Source organism: Cyanidioschyzon merolae, chromosome 17, assembly GCF_000091205.1.
Source record: "Cyanidioschyzon merolae strain 10D DNA, chromosome 17, complete genome".
NCBI classification, from domain to species: domain Eukaryota; phylum Rhodophyta; class Bangiophyceae; order Cyanidiales; family Cyanidiaceae; genus Cyanidioschyzon; species Cyanidioschyzon merolae.
Window position 1 is genome coordinate 332,753 of NC_010143.1, and position 15,338 is coordinate 348,090.

General features: G+C 50.7%; 4 protein-coding genes and 1 non-coding gene across 5 annotated transcripts, besides 2 other annotated features; 2 read left to right on the forward strand and 3 right to left on the reverse strand.

Moving 5' to 3' along the window:
• Positions 1–713: 713 nt before the first annotated feature.
• Positions 714–3,668: a sequence feature (possible transcribed region).
• Positions 3,107–4,366, forward strand: CYME_CMQ141C (hypothetical protein, conserved; the record flags this gene model as incomplete). The annotated part of the gene is made up of 1 exon (XM_005538026.1): positions 3,107–4,366. One exon carries the CDS (start codon positions 3,107–3,109, stop codon positions 4,364–4,366), a length of 1,260 nt encoding a protein of 419 aa, XP_005538083.1.
• Positions 4,367–4,922: 556 nt separating this feature from the next.
• On the reverse strand, positions 4,923–5,567 carry CYME_CMQ142C (similar to light harvesting protein; the record flags this gene model as incomplete). The annotated part of the gene is made up of 1 exon (XM_005538027.1): positions 4,923–5,567. One exon carries the CDS (start codon positions 5,565–5,567, stop codon positions 4,923–4,925), a length of 645 nt encoding a protein of 214 aa, XP_005538084.1.
• Positions 5,568–5,606: 39 nt separating this feature from the next.
• On the reverse strand, positions 5,607–7,263 carry CYME_CMQ143T. The gene has a single exon (XR_002461554.1). It is a non-coding gene; the product is annotated as a hypothetical transcript (transcript).
• A 140-nt stretch (positions 7,264–7,403) lies between these two features.
• CYME_CMQ144C (hypothetical protein) lies at positions 7,404–9,170 on the reverse strand (the record flags this gene model as incomplete). Its single annotated transcript, XM_005538028.1, has 1 exon — positions 7,404–9,170. One exon carries the CDS (start codon positions 9,168–9,170, stop codon positions 7,404–7,406), a length of 1,767 nt encoding a protein of 588 aa, XP_005538085.1.
• A 3,715-nt stretch (positions 9,171–12,885) lies between these two features.
• Positions 12,886–14,683: a sequence feature (possible transcribed region).
• Positions 14,135–15,160, forward strand: CYME_CMQ146C (hypothetical protein; the record flags this gene model as incomplete). The annotated part of the gene is made up of 1 exon (XM_005538029.1): positions 14,135–15,160. The coding sequence occupies one exon, from the start codon at positions 14,135–14,137 to the stop codon at positions 15,158–15,160; it is 1,026 nt and encodes a 341-aa protein (XP_005538086.1).
• Positions 15,161–15,338: the final 178 nt, after the last annotated feature.

Here is a 15,338-nt window from a genome sequence, read left to right on the forward strand (position 1 = left end):
GGGCGCGTGCTGGACAGATGGTGCATCATAAGCACAGGATGTATCCAGCTGCGCGCAGCTTCCGCCTATATCAGTCAAAGATAGAATAGACCCCGTGAGGAAAGTCGGACGTACTCGCACTATATTCTGGACCTATTTTGCACGACCATCAGCACAAGTCATTGCAGTTTGCACCGCGACCGCTTCCTTCTCCTTTCCCGTATCTCCGACTTTCAATACGCTGGCGTCTCCTAGCCCTCCAGCTTCGATGTCAGCAGGCGAAGGATGCCGATGGCTGCGTTCATTCGAACCCAGAGTTTCCTGCTTCCAGCCCTCATCGACGTACTTCATGCAAAGGCGGAAGTTGTGATCTGCGCTTCTTTTAGCATTTTCATCCTTTTTGTCCACAACTCCGGTGCACCCTTCGCAGCGAGGACACTTGCCCGTTGTCCGGTGCCGCCATACGTCCATCGCACGTCTTGCTCCGAGTGCCGCCCTGTGGCGCATGCCTGCTTGCAGTGTCGCTCGGTACACGCCCTCGACGGGTGCAGAGCGCTCCGCTCCATGCGCTCTTCAGTTTCTGTGCCCAGCGCCATACCCTGCGATCACAGGCTCGGGCTGGGCGATCCCCGCGGCAAGCACCCTCACTGCTGGGCGCGTAAACGCTCGCTGCTCGATTCGAGTACTCGGAATCCGCTCCCTCGCACGCTCTTCGTTTTTCGCGTACGCTTCCCATCGAAGCTGCCGACGAGCATCACGCGACTCGAGGTGCCGTGCCAGCTCATGAGTATTGTGCGCGCAGGTTCCATCCACTTGCGACGATGCGGGTCAGCCATCTGCGACTCCCTTCGTCTCCGGTCGCTCGCTCGCTCGCTTGCGTGTTCTTCTATCCCCATACTCGTTCGCTTCCGCTTCAGCGAAGATGGCAGGCGCGGGAGGAGAAGTCACGACTGTGGGCGTAACTCGGACGTTTCCGATCCCGTGCCCCGGGACGGGGTGTCGGTTTCCACATGGGCGTCGGGCTTCGCCTCGGGTCTCACGGAGGCGCTGGTGCAACGCTTCGCTCTCCTTGGGCTCCTGCCGTTGCTAAGTGCACTGGATTGCAGGTTCACGAGGCCACGCATCTGTACAGCTTGCTGCTCATCGTCGCCGTGTTTCCTGTTCTGAGCAGGGGTGCGTTGGAGCTCTGATGGGGCCTTGAGGCATGTAGGGCGCTCACGACTGATAGCGGTGGATGCTGCCAGGCCATCGGTCTCGAACGAGGACACCACGCCTCCTCGACTTTATGTGAGCGTTCTGTTTCTATCTGTTCCCTGCCTGTCGCATCTCTCTTTAGCGTCGTTCGCTTTTCGTTCCCCCAGCGGTTCATGAGTGTCTCCGAAGTTTCGGGCGAAATTTGCGTAGTACGCTTCATGTACTCTATGCTGTCGATGGATACCTCCTCTTCTTCGATGTGCTCCTTGGCCTCCATAGGACGTTTCCATGCCCTAATCCCTCGTGCGTGGGCGCCCACTTCGCAGCGAGGCGAAAAAGCCGCGAACCGGGGCGCGCGTACGAGCGACCTATAAATGCGTTTACAGCAAGGCGAAAATCCATTCCATTCAGGGGCTCTGGAACAGTTCCCGAGGTGCAGAGGCTGTTTCACTCGCTCGGGTAGGCACTCGCAGGCTGCAGGTCTATAGTCTCCTCGACATGTTCGTCTTCCAGGATACTCAACGGAGGCTCACGCGCTCTGTATATCCGCCCAGCATATTCAAGTCGGCGAAGCGCCCGTCATGAAGAGCTCGTCCATGCCGTCCAGGCTGGTATCTGAGTCGTCATCCGCACGTATCCACGTCATCGAATCCTTCACGCGCCATGGGAATGAATGCTGGCATGATCCAGGGTCGCGCGGCGTAGTTTTCCGCCCATATACACCTTTGAGTTATCCAGGCTGATTTGGGTCGCGAAGCGAATGCTGGCCTCGAAATGCGCAACGTCGTTCGGCTATGGAGCCAAAGTGCCCGCGACGTCGATGAAAGCACAGTGCAGGTGAGGTGTGTCCCGACTACGCTTCGAGACAGTGACGGCATGAAAGGCCATCGATGCCAACGGTGCATCTACGAAGTTGTTCGGTTTCTCAGGGACCCCGATGCACTGGACGTACACGGTCCTAGGCAGGAGGTAAGCGCGCCACTGACGCATGCTGCAAAGAAGCGCATGTTTGCGGACGCGGAATCTGATATCCGGCGGGTGCGGGTGCATTTCGAAGTATCCCTTGCCGACAGTGGTGCCGTAGAATACCTCATACAAACAGCGAAGGAGGGAGTTTCCGAGATCGTATCCCGTGAGATGTAGCGCACTGCTTATTTGGGATGTGGTTTCGTTGATGGTTGGAAAGCGAGAATATTTTGTGTTTCAAACGGAATCGATTATATGAGGTGAGGATTTGAACATACTTTCGGTATGAGCTCTTGAAGAAGTATTCGCACGAAAACTTCCAACTTTTGCGTCGTCAACCGAGCGTAGCGGCCTGGTGCGCCCACGAGTAGCCTTGAAACATGGAGATCGGAAGCGTGCAGAATGCCTGACTTGAGCGTGCAACGCGTAACTAAAGGAAAAGAGTTCAGGCTTCCTTGTACGAATTGCATCATGATATCGGCTATTTTAGGCAACGGTATGTGAGGATATCTCGAATCACCTTGATGCTGGTGATGTAACGAATCCCTTCGGTGCAAAGTCGAGGGAGCCACTTTGAAGAGTCGACCGAGAATCCTAGAACGATGCATGAGTCCTGAGGCCCTCATTGCTGGACTATGAATACTCGGGTCCTGCATCTGAAAATGAGTTCGGGTGAAAAATCGAAATCGAGGAACACAGGCAGCAGCTCCGTGTTCTACTTCACTCCGACCCGGGTGCCGACTCCGGCGATGCATCGCTGTGACGGCCAGCGGGCCCGCTGAGCTGCTTGCCCGGCGGCGGCAAACGGACACGCTGTTGAGTGCACTCGGGGCACACGTTGATCTCGCGCCGGCGTCTATGCGACGCGTTTGAATAGGAACAAACAACAGCAATTTGCTCAACGAACATAGTTCTGTGCCAAAGCTTTCCTGGGGAAGGCAGCTATCGAATATGCACAACTTTTAATATGCCGCAGTACGGAGCTCAAAATTGTTTTCTTCTGCGGGAGCTTTTCAACCATGTGGGGGATGGAGGATCCTTTTGGCAAAGACAAGCTCTCGTGCTGGTATTCGTGTGCCTCGCGGCGTTTTTGAATTCCATCACAGTCATACTTCATTTCGTTGGCCAGAACTGGATGGCTCGTTGCTTGCAGTTCCATCTCGCAAAACAGGTTGTGAGGGCTCAGAGGAGGGCCGCGCAAGACAGAGCTTTTCGCTTAGGCAGCACGGTTGGACACACCGGCACCGGGGGCACACCTGAGTTTCTGTGCGCTTGCAAAGGCTGTAGGAAACTGAGCTCTGTGCTGAACCCACAACAACGGCAAGCACTTGAGGCGAGCAGAGTTGTTAGAGTGAGGAAGCTTCTCGGTCAGCAAGGACTGCACGCTGAGGCCGCGAACAGCTCACAATGGTGCTCTGACCTAACAATCATGCGCTATCTTGACTCGTACGGCTCTTGCCCTGCTCTCGCGGCGAAATATTTAGCCGCTACCATTAAGTGGAGGATCCAAAATTCTGTCCATGAGCTTACTGTCACTGAGTTTACTGAGGAGCTCAGAAAAGGTGTCGTTTCTTTCGGTGGGTTTGATTCGCAGTCACGACCGGTTTTCATCGTCCGGTTCGTACCTGGTTTCAGCTTGAGACTTTTAATTTTCATGCTTGAAGTTGGTGAAAGCATCATTCGTAACTCTATGGAGCCTGATGTGCTGCGCAAGGATGCGCCAAGCGCATCAGCCACTCCAGGTGTCTGGCAAAGGATATACCGTTCAATGTTTCGGGGTATGAAACGGGTAGAATCTGACCGCAAGGTGCAAAATCGGGATCGATGGGTCTGGATCGTGGAATGGGGGAGCGTTCAGAGAGAATGCACCCGGGAAGCTTGCACGCAATGCACCCCTTCCGAAGACAGCCCTGTCCCTACAAAATACGCCGGCGGTGTCTCCGCATCGGAGCTTATAGGCGCCTTCCGAATATGTAATGAGCACTACCCGAACCGCTTGCATGCTGCATACGTCCTTGGAGCACCGGAACCTATCGTATCGCTGTTCAGAATCTTGGCAAAGAAGTCTACGAAGCGGAAGGTGCGATTTGTGCGACTAAGAGACGGATGTGATAGGGGTTCGCTTAGCGAATACGGTCCAATATGGCGCCGGCCCTGGGCTGCTACGGATTTTATTCAGCTGATCAACTATATTGATGGATCACTTGCCGTACAGAAGAGCAAATAAGGCAGTCCATATACAATTTACAGCTCGAGTGCTTCGCCTAAGCATTCGATATCGCGAATTGATCAGAATTTCTTCTGTTAGTTATGATGCGGCGGTCGGCTTTGTGCGTGCAAAACCCAAACAATGGAACAATGGTGACTGTTTTCTACGCGTTGCAGCCATCCGTTCCCACGTGCGACTCGGTTTCAGGACCTTCGGATCAGTACCTGAGCTCGCCACTTATTCGAATACTTTTCATGCTATTGGACGAAGCAGATCACCTCCGCGAAAGTTGACACCGCATGAGACTTATTTCGTGGACGCGATGTCCAGAAGGCATGCTTAAAGAGCGGCTTGGATGCCTTGACGAGGTGCAGTTCGCCATCTGGCATTTAGGAGAAAATGGCCGTACGAGCAAGGGCAGCAGAATCTGCGAGCATTCTAAAGGAAGAATATATGAAGCATCATCTCGAAGATGGCATGGCAGAATTATCTCATCTTTTACCACCGTCAAATACTATTCCCCAAGCTTCTAAAATCCTCCGAAGCGTACGTCTCTTACAGTCCCTTTGCCCCTTCACTGTAATGGTTGAAAGTTCGTTATCTGCTCGAAAGGCATCTTCCCGTTCAAGAACTCACCATGGATGATGCCCGCAAAGCCGAGCATGGCAAGTCGCCCGTTATTCACTTCCCGATCCCGCATGGCCTTGTCGTTCGGCAAGTTGAGGGGATTGAAGCCCAGCTCACCAGGCTTCCGCCCTTTCCATTCCATATCGGAATAGAGCACCTTGCCACGGTGGAGCAGGAACTCAAGAAACCCGATGAATGCTAAGATCTGAATCATGGCCCCAGACTTGACGAAATAGTCATGGGCTGGTCCAGCGAGTTTAGGAGCCCCCGCGAAGAACGGAAACTGGTAAAACTCGGTTACGAAGAAGTGCAGGCAAGCGAGCATTGCGACGCGCCCGTTCTTAATCTCGCCCTCTTGAAGCCAGTTAACGTCGAACGCATCAGAGAAGCGAAGCGGGTCAAAACCACGATATCCCGGCATATCAGGCGACAGGTTAGGCGGTTTCGAAAGGAACGGTAGCGCCGGCGACTGCTCCATTTTTAGAGTAGCATAACCCGAAGCATGTCTCGAACGGATAGCGCTGGTGCCAGTTGCCTTGGATACCGTATTGGCGCGCTGAACAAGTGGAGCGAAACTCACGAAAGCGTACATTATCCAACAGTTGCCTCTGTCGAGAAAGAACGATCACCACACAACCCGAGGGCTTCTAGCGAGAATCTCCGGGCATTTTACAGCGCACATGGAGCTGTTGCCGATCGCGGGAGCTCTGCGCCTGCACGCCGCTGCTGTGAGCTCGACGCTCGAAAAGCGATCGTGCCTTCCGAGGCGTCGCGCGTCACCACAAAATCGGTGGGTGCGCTCGAGCCAGCAACCTCGCCGATGCTGCAGCGGGCGCGCAGCTTCCGCCTATATCAGTCAAAGATAGAATAGACCCCGTGAGGAAAGTCGGACGTACTCGCACTATATTCTGGACCTATTTTGCACGACCATCAGCACAAGTCATTGCAGTTTGCACCGCGACCGCTTCCTTCTCCTTTCCCGTATCTCCGACTTTCAATACGCTGGCGTCTCCTAGCCCTCCAGCTTCGATGTCAGCAGGCGAAGGATGCCGATGGCTGCGTTCATTCGAACCCAGAGTTTCCTGCTTCCAGCCCTCATCGACGTACTTCATGCAAAGGCGGAAGTTGTGATCTGCGCTTCTTTTAGCATTTTCATCCTTTTTGTCCACAACTCCGGTGCACCCTTCGCAGCGAGGACACTTGCCCGTTGTCCGGTGCCGCCATACGTCCATCGCACGTCTTGCTCCGAGTGCCGCCCTGTGGCGCATGCCTGCTTGCAGTGTCGCTCGGTACACGCCCTCGACGGGTGCAGAGCGCTCCGCTCCATGCGCTCTTCAGTTTCTGTGCCCAGCGCCATACCCTGCGATCACAGGCTCGGGCTGGGCGATCCCCGCGGCAAGCACCCTCACTGCTGGGCGCGTAAACGCTCGCTGCTCGATTCGAGTACTCGGAATCCGCTCCCTCGCACGCTCTTCGTTTTTCGCGTACGCTTCCCATCGAAGCTGCCGACGAGCATCACGCGACTCGAGGTGCCGTGCCAGCTCATGAGTATTGTGCGCGCAGGTTCCATCCACTTGCGACGATGCGGGTCAGCCATCTGCGACTCCCTTCGTCTCCGGTCGCTCGCTCGCTCGCTTGCGTGTTCTTCTATCCCCATACTCGTTCGCTTCCGCTTCAGCGAAGATGGCAGGCGCGGGAGGAGAAGTCACGACTGTGGGCGTAACTCGGACGTTTCCGATCCCGTGCCCCGGGACGGGGTGTCGGTTTCCACATGGGCGTCGGGCTTCGCCTCGGGTCTCACGGAGGCGCTGGTGCAACGCTTCGCTCTCCTTGGGCTCCTGCCGTTGCTGAGTGCACTGGATTGCAGGTTCACGAGGCCACGCATCTGTACAGCTTGCTGCTCATCGTCGCCGTGTTTCCTGTTCTGAGCAGGGGTGCGTTGGAGCTCTGATGGGGCCTTGAGGCATGTAGGGCGCTCACGACTGATAGCGGTGGATGCTGCCAGGCCATCGGTCTCGAACGAGGACACCACGCCTCCTCGACTTTATGTGAGCGTTCTGTTTCTATCTGTTCCCTGCCTGTCGCATCTCTCTTTAGCGTCGTTCGCTTTTCGTTCCCCCAGCGGTTCATGAGTGTCTCCGAAGTTTCGGGCGAAATTTGCGTAGTACGCTTCATGTACTCTATGCTGTCGATGGATACCTCCTCTTCTTCGATGTGCTCCTTGTTCTAACGCGGCCTCAAAACCTTTTTCTTGATCGCGGGACACCTACTTAGCTGGAACATTGTATGCAAAATCGCTCATGTTTGTTAATACAGAGACCCCGGAGGCACATTCACATGCACGTTCGGGCCCACATTCTCATTCGAAAAAACTAACATACAAGTAAGTTCCACAATGCCAAATCTGGCGTGGTTTATGGCGGTACAACTATTTTCTGCTATTCATAGGCTTGGGATCACGAAAAAGTTTCTCGTCGCTCAGACCATGTGAGTTGAGAAATGTCACTAGAAGTCGCACACGTTTTTCGATTTTTGTAGGCTCTGCCACAACTGAAGTATCCACAGATCGTTCCGCAGTAGGACACGTGTTTCGTAGCACTTGGCGGAGAGGAGAAAGAGCTTTTCTTCCATAAAAGGAGCAAAGTTCAATCAGAAGATGGCCGTAAAACTCGTTCGTCTTCTTTTCATTCAGATAACACTGGAGAATAGCTTCTAAAGCCTGATACAGCGAAGCGCTTCGTGAACTACGGCTTAGTAACTTGTAAATTCTTGAAGCGGCTTCTATGAAATTCACAGAGGAGGCCAAAATCTCAACAACTGATCTGCCAGTCGCGCTCCAGATACGATTCCTATCCAGTAAAGAAGAGATTCGATCCTTGGATTCCAAGAGCTCAGTAGCTCCTGACGTACCCTTCGACGAAGCCCTTCTGGTGAGGCTAGAATTCTCCCAAAGGATCCCGCCATCAGTTACTAGGCTCTCCTTGCTCGCATCATCACAAACTTCGGGGCGTTTTGAAATAGTCGCGTTTGCTCTAATGCGTTTTTCGTAAACGAAAGATGATCCTAGTTTGGCATGAACCCACAGTAAAGCTTCGGGCACAGGTTCCAGAGCGCTCTGAGCGCTCAGCTCTTGTGATCGACTTTCGCGTACGACGTCCGCAATAACTGTTTCTATCATGTAAACTGTGCAGCCTTCATGAAACTCTCTGAAGTGGCTGCTTCTTTCGCATCCACACGAGGTAGTCTCATGCATGTTCCTACAGATACTTCTTAGTTGAGCCTCGAATGCCGCAAACTTTTCGGGAAAAGAATTACGAAGATGCAAACCACAGAGCTTCGTGACATGAAGCATACCAACGAGACCGACTGCGTTTCCGCTGTTGAGCACGGATGACTTGGCAAGTTCAAATACGACTTCCCATTCAATCATTCCGCCCAGAAACAGATGGCATAGCGGCGTTAAAGCATCAAGCAAATTTTGCAAGTCTAATCTTCCGGATGCTCCAACATTTTGGAGCCTCTCTGTGACTTTCACGAAAAAGCAGTTGACGAAACTAGCGTCGACGGTGCAGTGAAGATAAATCAGAACAGCACACAAAGCTGCACAGTTAAATGTTGATACGCCTTCATGCTGCCCTTTTGGGTTTTCCATAGCAACCGAATTTTCAAACGTGCGCCCCATGCGAGCAGAACAAAGAACTGTACAAAATATGTCTCTCAAATGGACGAACCCAAGGGGGTCATGACGAATCTCAGAAAAATACTTGTAAAGTTTGCTGCAAGTGAGGTCCAGATTCGTGTCCGAAACTCGGTTAAGAATGCTGCTCAGTTGCGAAACGAGACTATCAATCTCATTTTGGGTCCAGGTTTTTCCCTTTTCCCGCGCACTCGACAGCTTGGTAGCCGTCCCCTCTTGTGGGGCCACATCTTCGTCAACTGCATCTGCGGAAAGACTGGTCTCAGCACCAGACTTCATCGACTTAACCTTCTGGTTGTTGCTTTTTAAAAGCGGTCCTATGATCACGCCCAGAGAGTCTACGTCGTTTGAAAGAAACTCCGCAGCCTCCCACGTCTTCAAATCAGTTTGAGGAAAGGCGTACGGGCTCCCACGGCTCTTTCTCTTTCTTGAAAACTTCCGATCGAAGCCTTCAATCTTTCTCTTCAATCTGCTTTGCAGGCTCAGCTCCTCGTCCATGGTCAGCTAAACCCGTCTCCAGTAAAGCAAGGGAAACCAGCTGTGCACGCACGCCTTTTATCGAGGGACTGCCGTTTTCGAAATCGCGTTGTATGGATCGCTAACTGCGCCCATGCAGGAGTGATTTGGAACTGGTCCCACGTAATTTACTCGGTCGAACACTCTAGTCTTTCAGCCTCTTCCGTCCGTCATTAACTTCAGCCTTTGCGAGCAGTTTCTGCGTATGTTTCCTTTCCTTTTCCCGTACCTCCGGCTTTAAGTGTGCCGGTACCTCACTTCCATCCAGCTCCGTTCGAAGCAGTCGAAGGATGGTAATAGTGGCCTTAGGGTCCCGAGTTCATTGCCTACGGTTGCTTTCTACGCATTTCATGCACAGACGGTAGTTGCGGCCTGCGCGTCACTTCCCATTTTTATTTTCTATGCATACAGCCTACGTGTGCCCTTCGCTGCGGTGAGACTCGGCCCGGTTCAGTTGTTCACATATTTCTACAATGTCCCGTCCTCCGCGGGCACCCCTGTGGCTCGAGGTAGCTTGCTATATCGCTCAGTATATGCCTTTGACCCGTACAGAGGTCTTGTATCGATGCCCTCCTCGGTTTTTCGCGCGCGGTGCCGTATCCTACGATCATGGGCTTCTTCTGGACGGTTTTCTCAGCGAACATGCTGAAGGCTGCATGCACGTGCGAACCTTGTTCCATTTGATAAAAGATTTCTTGTATGCGTGAATGCCCTTGATGGTGCACGCACCGGTAGGTTAATCCCGCATGGAGAAGTCTAGAAATTCCGATCCGAGTGCGCTTCCTCTGTGGAGAGCGGTGACGCAGACGCCACAGGGAGCGATCGTTGTCATGACTGAAGACGGAGTCCAAAAACATTCTCCAAGCGAACAGACGACTCAAGAGCCACTCGGAGCGCATCCCTAGAAGGTACCATGCTCCTGCAGAGTCTTATTTAATCGACGGCCGCTAAAAGAGGTAGACCAGTTCGTCGAACAAAATCGACTGTTGAACTTGGCAAGTTAGGTCAACTTTCTGAACGACTTTGTGAACATGTCGTTCATGGACGACGTAGAGCCTATTTTCTCGTCAATTCATAGGCACGAATTACCGCGACAATGAGTTGCCTTGAAGCAGAGAGATCCGCAACATGAAGAACGCGGGATATGAAAATGTTACAAGAAAAGAAAGGAAAATACCATGGGTGTGGCAGTATTAATTGGAAACGGTGCCGGCCATTGTACGAACGCTCGTTCCACGGCACCGCGAATCATCCTGATTCCGGTGATGCGTTTAACTCCGGCAGCGAAACGTCGATGTAAACTTTCCGAAAATACGACCAAGCACCCTGAACTAAGAATGAAACAGTCAAGCCTTATTGCGACACCTGAGAGAGTCGAGGCTGAACGACTGAAAACCTGGGGGAAGATCATAGCACAAGTATAGAGCAAACCATTCAGTGGTGCACTTAATGCTTGCGCATATGGTTACTGTGCACGGGATAATAGTATGGAGAGATCTCTTCTATACATCATCAATATGCTGTGTGGGAGGAAGGAATTCATATTCCTACCGCGTAAAAACTCGTGCATTTCTATTCGCGTTCGGACAGTAACGTCTTCTAGTCACTGTCTGCGTCACCTTCGAAGACAAAAAAGCTTTGCTCGCAAAACTGACATTTTTCCGGAATATTTTTACAACGCCCGCAAATAATCGCTAATCCTACTCTATAACCGAATTGTTTAAATAACGGGTACCGGGAAAGATCTGGTTGTTCTACAAATTGTGCACTGAACGTTCTGCGCGTGATGCATTTTACTTCTATAGAAAATTGAATTTTCAACACCGAAACCGCTTATTGCGCGCAACCTAAATCGGCGCAGCGGATTGAGTTTTGATTTACTGCTTGGAAGCTAACTGTTCTATGCTGAATATTCTCTGCGATACGGCAATTCTTTGATCACTTAGTAGACGTCGTTCTACTTTTAACATATTCTAACTCTTTTGGGGTTGGCGTGTTCAATTTCGCCTGGCCCGTTCTAGCTGGGGCTGTCTAAAAAGACCAGTTGTCTCTTGTCGTGCGTTCCATTGCTGCCCGAATGCCATTTCATATTTATTGGTTCAAACCCAAAAAAACTGTCTGACTCTGCTCCGTTGTATCAAGCGAGCCACTTCAATGGGTCAGAGGTTGTTGAGAACGTCGTATTCTTTCAACCATTAACACAGTTTCAGAAGACGACCGAAGGTTTGCTGGCTGGGACAAGATTTTGCGAAAATTTGCAGTGCAGCAAATCGGGGATCGATTATTCTTAACAAGTAGAAATGAGATCAAGCTCGAAGAATCAATGAAAATGTGTTTATTCTGCCGTAGGTCGCTCGTTTTCATCCTTCTGTGCACCCATTATTGTTGGATGTTGTTGCGCTTGAGATGAAGACCCTTTCATAGCTCTCCTAGAATAGAAGTTCATTAGAAATGAAAACTGCACGATTCAGAAATAAGCTACAGATTCAGGAGTATCTGTTTTGATTCATTCTATTCTCTTCAATTTTTGCTGCCCAAAAAATGCATGTCCAGAGCCCCGACGATTCTAGCTAAGCCCTATCTTTCCAGTTTTGCGAACCAGAGTAGTTTTCGACACTAGACATCAAATATTCGGCGTAGAGCGAGGCCGTTTATGATTTTGTAGCAGAAGAGAGCAAAGCATTCAATTCACGCGTGGTATCTCAGATCAAATGCAGAGTCTCAATCATGACCGTGCCATTTCCATGGCTTCATTTTAGTGGTGTATCTTCAGGATGTTTTCTGCAGCCGCTGACCGCAGGAAACCACAGTTTCATCGTACACAGACGCTAATTCACCTTGATGAGAGGCTATGGCAGGCATATTGCGATGCAGGCGGATGCTGCGACCACAGCACTTCTTTGTACTTCAGTGTCAGCTTTAAGTGCACCACTGAATGGTTTGCTCTATACTTGTGCTATGATCTTCCCCCAGGTTTTCAGTCGTTCAGCCTCGACTCTCTCAGGTGTCGCAATAAGGCTTGACTGTTTCATTCTTAGTTCAGGGTGCTTGGTCGTATTTTCGGAAAGTTTACATCGACGTTTCGCTGCCGGAGTTAAACGCATCACCGGAATCAGGATGATTCGCGGTGCCGTGGAACGAGCGTTCGTACAATGGCCGGCACCGTTTCCAATTAATACTGCCACACCCATGGTATTTTCCTTTCTTTTCTTGTAACATTTTCATATCCCGCGTTCTTCATGTTGCGGATCTCTCTGCTTCAAGGCAACTCATTGTCGCGGTAATTCGTGCCTATGAATTGACGAGAAAATAGGCTCTACGTCGTCCATGAACGACATGTTCACAAAGTCGTTCAGAAAGTTGACCTAACTTGCCAAGTTCAACAGTCGATTTTGTTCGACGAACTGGTCTACCTCTTTTAGCGGCCGTCGATTAAATAAGACTCTGCAGGAGCATGGTACCTTCTAGGGATGCGCTCCGAGTGGCTCTTGAGTCGTCTGTTCGCTTGGAGAATGTTTTTGGACTCCGTCTTCAGTCATGACAACGATCGCTCCCTGTGGCGTCTGCGTCACCGCTCTCCACAGAGGAAGCGCACTCGGATCGGAATTTCTAGACTTCTCCATGCGGGATTAACCTACCGGTGCGTGCACCATCAAGGGCATTCACGCATACAAGAAATCTTTTATCAAATGGAACAAGGTTCGCACGTGCATGCAGCCTTCAGCATTTTCGCTGAGAAAACCGTCCAGAAGAAGCCCATGATCGTAGGATACGGCACCGCGCGCGAAAAACCGAGGAGGGCATCGATACAAGACCTCTGTACGGGTCAAAGGCATATACTGAGCGATATAGCAAGCTACCTCGAGCCACAGGGGTGCCCGCGGAGGACGGGACATTGTAGAAATATGTGAACAACTGAACCGGGCCGAGTCTCACCGCAGCGAAGGGCACACGTAGGCTGTATGCATAGAAAATAAAAATGGGAAGTGACGCGCAGGCCGCAACTACCGTCTGTGCATGAAATGCGTAGAAAGCAACCGTAGGCAATGAACTCGGGACCCTAAGGCCACTATTACCATCCTTCGACTGCTTCGAACGGAGCTGGATGGAAGTGAGGTACCGGCACACTTAAAGCCGGAGGTACGGGAAAAGGAAAGGAAACATACGCAGAAACTGCTCGCAAAGGCTGAAGTTAATGACGGACGGAAGAGGCTGAAAGACTAGAGTGTTCGACCGAGTAAATTACGTGGGACCAGTTCCAAATCACTCCTGCATGAGCGCATTCCATACAATGATCACCTCTGGCAAGCTCGAATCGCCCGAGAAACCTTGAAAGCATTCTATACTTTTTCAGAATTGGAGGGAAAATTGAAAGCTTTGCCTCAAAACGATTGATAACAAAAAAGGCTGCCTAACCCGAAACCCCGAACTCATACGTCCGTACGCTTGACTTAAAAACTCGTGCATGAAAACTATTCGAGATTGCCGTATACCAAAAAGTAGATCGATTCATCACATAAGTGCATATCTGCACCCTTTCGCTAATCTGAAACTTGTTCGTCTGTGGGTTCCAGGTCGCGTGAATAACTCTGCTTGAAGATACAAATCATGATAACGTGTGAAGTCTATGAATTACCACTGGATTGATGAAAAATTTCTCAGCATATGCGCATCACCTACTGTTTAAAAAGCTCTTGAGAATTTTTACAGAACATGCTCACAATTTCGAAATGCGCGGTTACTTGGTAAGCGACTCTCGTCTAGGCTGTACTGAACTCGGGGAGTATCTGATAATGAGATGCAGAAATATTGCAAGTATCTAGGCTCTCGAAAGCTTCTCATACCTTGCTAAGGATCACTGCCTGAAGCATGGCTGATCCTGGGAACATCGCTGTGGAAAATTCAGTTCCTCTAAATTAAGCGTTCTGTAAGTTTGTAGCCAGAATATGGTATTTGTTAGGGTACTAGCCAAACCTATTACCTTTCGCTATCTTTCCTTGATTTTAATTTTATACGGAAGTCTTTCTGCTTCTATTGTTGCTGAGAAAAATTGCGTAGTCTTGGCGGCAAATGTTTTCAACAACGTAGGAACGGTAGACCTGTTTCACACGCTCCTCTCTGACTTAGAGGGAATGCTACAAGCCGCTGGGTTTTCCACAGGCCTGTGCATCTACGAAGACAACTCGAGGGATGGTACCGACGTTCGAGTTTCCCAGTGGAATCAGTCCCGGCGAGGAACACCGTTCACGAGGATCCTTGCAGACAAGACACCCCCCACGGCAACGGAACGCGTGTCGAGAATAGCAGTTGTTCGCAGCCGTTTGCTGAATCTTATCCATGAGGTTCTGGCGGAAATGCAAAATTGTTCTGGACGGTATATATTATTTTTTAACGATGTTGTCTTCGAACCATCGGATGTTCATAAGATGGTGCTAGACGGAATCCGGCAGAACTTTGACATGCTCTGCGCAGTGGACGTCTATCGAGGGTTTTATGACCGTTGGGTTACTCGGGATGCCTCTGGATTGATCCCATCGCGGTGGGCATCTGTCTTCTTCACCGGGAAAACTGGTTCCAGAATACGCAATAAAGATGCAACTGAGTGGCGGACAGATTTTTGGCCTTCGAGAGCCTGCTGGAATGGAGCTGTTTTGGTTAACGCAGAAAGTGCACCGCGCAGTTTCCGCAGTGCGAGGAATGACGAATGCTATGCTTCAGAATGCAAGCTTTTTGTTGACGATCTCTTGAAGGAACGTGGCGGCCAAGCGCGTGTTGCGGTGAGACTCGATACGCTTGTGGCGTACGACGTTATCCATCTCTTACTACATAAGTTTGTTATCAGGACATATGCCTCCCATATTGCTGCTTTTCAAAGCCTCGGAGAACTCATTGTGAAAGCGAAGCATCGCTATCAGGCGGAGAGGGTTCTCCAATCAGACCCCTGTCCGAAATTACCAATGCTTTGTTGTTGATTGCTACGGAAATGTTTTGAACTGTTTCACGAATCATTGTTATTTATTTTCAAAAGTAACTCATGAAACTCTCGCAAAGAATTGAAGCGCATGTGGCCATCCTCCTGTAAGGCGCTTAGCCGTTTAAAAACCATTAATATGGCCCACGCAGATCGTCTTAGACCTATATTAATTTCAG